Source organism: Lipotes vexillifer, unplaced genomic scaffold (genome assembly GCF_000442215.2).
Source record: "Lipotes vexillifer unplaced genomic scaffold, Lipotes_vexillifer_v1.1 scaffold426, whole genome shotgun sequence".
NCBI classification, from domain to species: Eukaryota; Metazoa; Chordata; class Mammalia; order Artiodactyla; family Lipotidae; genus Lipotes; species Lipotes vexillifer.
Genome location: NW_006779491.1, coordinates 1,688,131 through 1,694,215, shown reverse-complemented (window position 1 = coordinate 1,694,215; position 6,085 = coordinate 1,688,131). Strand labels below are relative to the sequence as shown.

General features: G+C 54.2%; 1 protein-coding gene across 1 annotated transcript in view; it reads left to right on the top strand.

The window, feature by feature from the left end:
• SRCAP (Snf2 related CREBBP activator protein) overlaps positions 1-3,662 on the top strand; it is a 31,522-nt gene extending 27,860 nt beyond the window's left edge. Inside the window, exons 32-34 of the mRNA XM_007452718.1 lie at positions 23-217; positions 374-457; positions 561-3,662. Of these exons, the coding sequence (XP_007452780.1) occupies positions 23-217; positions 374-457; positions 561-3,251 (2,970 nt within the window). The 3' untranslated portion in view covers positions 3,252-3,662. The remainder of the gene's footprint in view (positions 1-22; positions 218-373; positions 458-560) is intronic.
• The last annotated feature ends 2,423 nt before the right edge of the window (positions 3,663-6,085 follow it).

Below are 6,085 nucleotides of genomic sequence, written 5' to 3'. Positions count from 1 at the left end.
ATTCTTCCCTACACCCTCATAGGCATTGTGTCGGGCAGAGGATGAAGAGGATATCCGTGCGGCCACCCAGGCCAAGGCTGAACAGGTGGCTGAGCTTGCAGAATTCAATGAGAATGATGGGTTTCCTGCTGCTGACGGAGAGGAGGCTGGTCGGCCTGGGGCTGAAGATGAGGAAATGTCCCGGGCTGAGCAGGAAATTGCTGCCCTTGTAGAACAGGTCAGTGTTGGATCCACTAGTTCTCAACCTCACCCTCCACAACTCCTTCCTCTGGACTCTGCGACCTTCTTTCTGTCTTCTCTGGTGAAAATAATCAAGGGTGATGGGCCCTGGGCACCAGGTCCCTATGTTCATCATCTCTGCTCGTCCCCACAGCTGACTCCCATTGAGCGCTATGCCATGAAATTCCTGGAAGCCTCACTGGAGGAGGTGAGCCGAGAGGAGCTCAAGCAGGCAGAAGTGAGTATGGGGGTGGGGATAGAAGTGGAAAGTGGCTGCTTTCCACCCACTCCCCATGCCTCTTGCCTCCCTCTGACCACTCATTGGGCTCTGTTTTTGGTAGGAGCAAGTGGAAGCTGCCCGCAAGGACCTGGACCAAGCGAAGGAGGAGGTGTTCCGCCTACCCCAGGAGGAGGAGGAGGGGCCAGGGGCTGGGGATGAGGTTTCCTGTGGGACTGGTGGAGGCAGCCACCGGCGCAGTAAGAAGGCCAAGGCCCCCGAAAGGCCAGGGACTCGCGTCAGTGAGCGTCTTCGTGGAGCCCGGGCTGAAACTCAAGGGGCAAACCACACTCCTGTCACATCCACGCATCACCCCCGCAGCACCTCCACACCCCCCCGCTGCAGCCCTGCCAGGGACCGAGTTCCCCGGCCAGCGCCTAGGCCTCGACCCACTCCAGCTTCAGCTCCTGCTGCAATTCCTGCCGCAGTCCCTGCCCCAATCTCTGCCCCAATCCCCATTTCAGCCCCAAATCCAATAACCATGCTTCCTGTCCATATCTTGCCTTCTCCCCCTCTTCCTTCTGCACAGATTCCTCCCTCTTGTTCTTCTGCCTGTACCCCTCCTCCTGCCTGTACCCCTCCACCAGCTCATACCCCACCTCCAGCCCAAACTTCTCTCTTAACTCCTTCCTCCCCTCTCTTGCTTGGTCTACCTTCTGTGCCCATTTCCCCACCAGTCACCAACCTCCCCTTGGGCATGGGGCCTGAGGCAGAGCTGTGTGCACAAGCAATGGCATCTACTGAGTCCCTGGAGCTGGCTGATACGGCCAGTTCCGAGACTTCCCCAATTACTCTTGTGCCCCCTAAGGATCTGTTGCCAGTTGCTGTTGAGATCCTGCCTATGTCAGAGAAGAACCTTTCTCTCACCTCTTCTGCACCTAGCCCAAACCTGGCAGCTGGCAGCGTCCCCAACGGTCAAGAGCAGGAGGTGCCCGAGCCTGCTGAGGCGACCATCCTCTCAGTGCTGCCTGATGGTGAGGAAGTGGCCACGTGTCTGAGTGAGAGCAATAGGCTGGAGCTCCCACCCTCAGCAGCATCTGATGAGCTACTTCAGGAGCCACTGGAGGCTGACAAGAACTCAGAAGAGCTGGTGGAGGCCCAGACCCCAACGTCTACCCCAGAGAAACCACAGGAACTTGTTTCAGCTGAGGTCGCAGCCCCATCAACCTCATCCTCGGCCACCTCCACACCTGAGGGTCCTTCGCCTGCCCGGCCCCCTCGGCGTCGCACCAGTGCCGATGTAGAAATTAGGGGTCAGGGGGCTGGTCGGCCAGGGCAGCCTCCAGGTCCCAAAGTGCTTCGCAAGCTGCCAGGACGGCTAGTGACTGTGGTAGAGGAAAAGGAACTGGTGAGGCGACGGCGACAGCAGCGGGGAACTGCCAGCACCCTAGTGCCTGGGGTCTCTGAGACTGGTGCCAGCCCGGGAAGCCCATCTACCCGCAGCATGTCGGGGCCAGAATCCTCACCTCCCACCAGTGGTCCCTGTGAAGCTGCTCCCCCATCCACACTGCCCACCCCAACACAGCAGCCCTTCATAGCTCGCCGTCGCATTGAGCTGGGGCTGACTGGTGGGGGCAGCCCAGAAAATGGAGAAGGGGCACTAATTGCCATCACCCCTCCTGCTGTGAAACGTCGCAGGGGGAGGCCCCCCAAGAAGAACAGGTCTCCAGCAGATGCTGGGCGAGGGGTGGATGAGGCACCTTCATCCACCTCTAAGGGAAAAACCAGTGGGGCTGACTCAGTCCCTGGGGCTGAGACCCTTATTGTTGCGGAGCCTGTCCTGGCACCCCAGCTTATTCCTGGGCCCCAGCCTCTTGGACCCCAGCCAGTTCACAGACCCGAGCCTGTCATCCTATCACCTGTGGAGAAAAGAAGGCGTGGGCGGCCCCCTAAGGCCCGAGATTTGCCCATTTCTGGGACCATTTCCTCTCCAGGGGATGGCAGCTTAGAGAGCCGGACACAGCCACTCCCGATACCGCCACCCCTGCCACTGCTCCCACCACTCCTAGCCTGTCCCACTGCTACTGTCGCCAACACTGTCACCACTCTCACCATTTCAACATCCCCACCCAAGCGGAAGCGGGGCCGACCTCCCAAGAATCCACCGTCACCTCGGCCCAGCCAGCTCCCTGTCTTGGACCGCGACAGCTCTCCTGTCCTTGAGAGCTGTGGATTGGGGAAGCAGCGGCAACCCCAGGGCCAGGGGGAGAGTGAGGGTAGTTCATCTGATGAGGATGGAAGCCGCCCCCTCACCCGCCTGGCCCGCTTACGTCTTGAAGCAGAAGGAATGAGGGGACGAAAGAGTGAAGGGTCCATGGTAGTGGCTGTAATTCAGGATGATCTGGATTTAGCGGATAGTGGGCCAGGGGGGTTAGAATTGACACCTCCCGTGGTCTCATTGGCTCCAAAACTGCGTTCGACCCGGCTGCGTCCAGGGTCTCTAGTTCCCCCACTAGAGACTGAGAAGGTGCCTCGCAAACGGGCAGGGGCCCCAGTTGGCTGTGGTCCTGGGCTGGCAAAGCGGAGCCGCCTGCAGCCCCCAAGTCCCCTGGGGCCTGAGGGTTCAGTAGAGGAGTCTGAGGCTGAAGCCTCAGGTGAGGAGGAGGAAGGGGATGGGACCCCACGGCGCCGGCCTGGCCCCCGCCGGCTTGGTGGGGCCACTAACCAAGGGGACCAGCGTATCTTGCGCAGCAGCGCCCCTTCCCACTTGGCTGGCCCTACCATTAGTCACAGAGGCCGTAAAGCCAAGACGTGAGTGGGCTGCCCCCCTTCACCTAGGCTTTCTGCCATGGCCCCTCTCCCTCCATGACCAGGCCTGACTCTGTTAACCACTACTTGAAGTCTTTTGAGGGGGGAATCCTCCAGGGAGACATAGGGGCCTTCTCCCTTCTTTCCACCAAAGTAGGGGGTAGGCAACTGGTTGTCATGGAAACGGGGCTCTTCACATATCCCCTTCCCTTCCACCCCACATGGCTGGGCAGTGTTAAGGGTGGCAAGATAGTCTTTGTCCCCACCCCCTTGTACTTGATTTCCCCAGCTATCTTTCACAGCCCCCCACCCTTAGGGGAAGGGGGAGGGGCTTCTCTACAATGAGTTTTTTTCTTTTTTTCTTTTTTTTTTTTTTTTAAGAAGAAAATAAATAATAAACTTAGTTTCTGTATGAGCATCCGCGTAAGGAGGCTTCTGATTTTCTGGTCTGGTGGAGGGTTGGGTGGGAACTTGGGTATCAGTTTTCTCTTCTCTCTTGCTCTTGCTAAGACCCTAGTACCTGATCTCTAACTCAGAATTATGTATCTTTGAGGCAGAAATCTCCACGCAAGAAGAGGGAAGAATGGCAAATCTTATCTGGTAGGGTACCTTTCCCTAAAGTTTCAATTTTAAGTCATTCAGACTCATACTTTTCCTCTCCTCCCTTCTATTCCCTTGGTTGCTGGACTTTCCTTGGGAGCTATCTGATGCCTCAGACTTTTCCCTGCTTTAATCCCTCTTGCTCAGGTGCTTTCACTCCCTTTCCAGAAGGCAGGCATTCTACCTCCAGTTACTCCATCTAGCCAGACTGGTTTGAATCAGCCACACCCCCTTCCGAGCTTCTGGGGCTCTTCGGATGGTGGCTGGCCACCCAACCCCACCCCTGGGCTTGGCTTGGAGCCCTGAGTCAGCTCCATCTCCACCCAAGCCAAATCAAACCTGAGGCAGGAGCCGAAACTCACAGTTCCTCAAGGCCTATAGCCAGGTAAGAGTCCCCAATTTGTTTTTACATTTTCTCTGATCTCAATTCCCTGGACCCTCTCCTTGTGTTCTCCCCTGATGACTGTACTGTGTTTATCTCATCTCAGTTCTTTCCTCACATCCATTCTCCTGCAGCTTTGTGGCACATATTCTTGGCTGTTGCCTCTTCTCTTTAACCTTTCCTGTCATTTGTTACTTGTGTTCTGAAAACTGCAAATGTTTTCATTTTGTCTAGGGCGAAGGGGAATGGTTGGGGATGAAGGTAGAAAGTCAAGTTTGATGCCAGGGCTCTGAGGGCTTGGGAAACAGGCAGATGAGAAATGATTAAGTAGGGCATCATTATGCAGGTTTCTGTGTGGCTTATGAGGTCATTTGGACTCAGTGTTAATATGATTGTGTTGTATGACCTGGGTTAAATGGAGAGAGGAGGTGGAAGGGAGTCAGCATAGCAAGGGAGGCTCTGATTTGGGGAGGGTGAGGTGTTTCTGAAGTTTGAGTTTCCTCAGCTACAAAGAGAGCTTAGATGGGTACTTTTCCCCTCCTTTCCCCCATCCCCAGGACTGTTTTCACATGAAATGGCTGATTTCCTTAAAGTGGAGTACAGGACCTAGGATGCCATTCTCTGATTCCTCCTTAATATTTGAGGGCAGCCTCTAAGGAACTTCAGGGCCCTCTGAAATACAGTTTAAAATCACTGAATTGGGTAGTCTCAGACTCCTAGCAGTTTTTGAGATTGTGTTTTTCTACTGCCTCAGCATGCACCTGTCATTTTGCTTTTCCCCACTTGCCAAAACAGTAAGTAATACAGATAATGCTACATTCACACCAGCTTGCCTTTAAAGACTGGGAACCTTAGGCTGAGGAAAAAGGATTCCAGACACACATTTCCTCTCAGTCTATGAGTCACTAGGGGAATTCCCCAGGTAAGGCAGCATTTCTGAGAGTTCGACTAGGCCATGACATGATCAGAGAGGCAGGTAGAGTCTGAGCAAGACCCTACCAGGGGTTCAGTTGTTGGGCTTACAAGTATCTTGACTGTATCGCCTACAGGTGATGGAGGACGAGGAGAAGGCAGTGGAGAGCTTGGTGAGCAACACAGAAGCTGCTCGTTCTCCATCCCCCATTCGCTGCTGCTCGCTCCGCCTCCGCTACTTGGCAGCTACTAGCATTATATGTGGCTGCTCTTGCCTGGGAGTCGTGGCCCTTGTGTTTGCCATCAAGGTGAGGAAAGCAATTCCTATGGAAGCAGGGGTGTGGGTGTAGTAAGGCAATGGTTCTGTATACCCGATCTATCTATATTGATCAGACAGTTAATAAGAAGTACCTGCCAGAGCCTGGCTGTGGGCCTGGTGCCAGAAATAGGAATAAGACATGGTTCCTGCTGTCAAAGGGCCCACAGTCTAGCAAAAGAGATGGCTGTGAAAATGGGTAATTATTAATGGAATACAGCTCATCAGTACTATGATAGAGGAAGCACAGGGCATTCCAGGAGCTATGTATGTGTATATATATGTATGTAAGTACATGTACGTGTATAATAGAGTAGGTGAACAGGAAAGGCATCCTAAGGGAGTAAAAAGAAAGTAATCTTAAAGGATGAGTGAATAAGGGTAAAAGGGCATTCCAGGCGAAGGGAGCACAGGCAGCCTATACAAAGGCAACCTGGACTATTAGTTCAGCATGAATGAACCAGTAAGGAATAGTGAGAGATGAAGCCAGAGGATCCAGATTCCCAAGAGCCTCCAGTGCTGTGCTTAGGAGTTTCAGCTTTATCTGGGAAGTACTAGGGAGCCTTTCAAGGATTTTTGCAAAGGCGAATGACATGGTCAGATTTGTGTTGCAGTTAAGCTCCACTCTCAA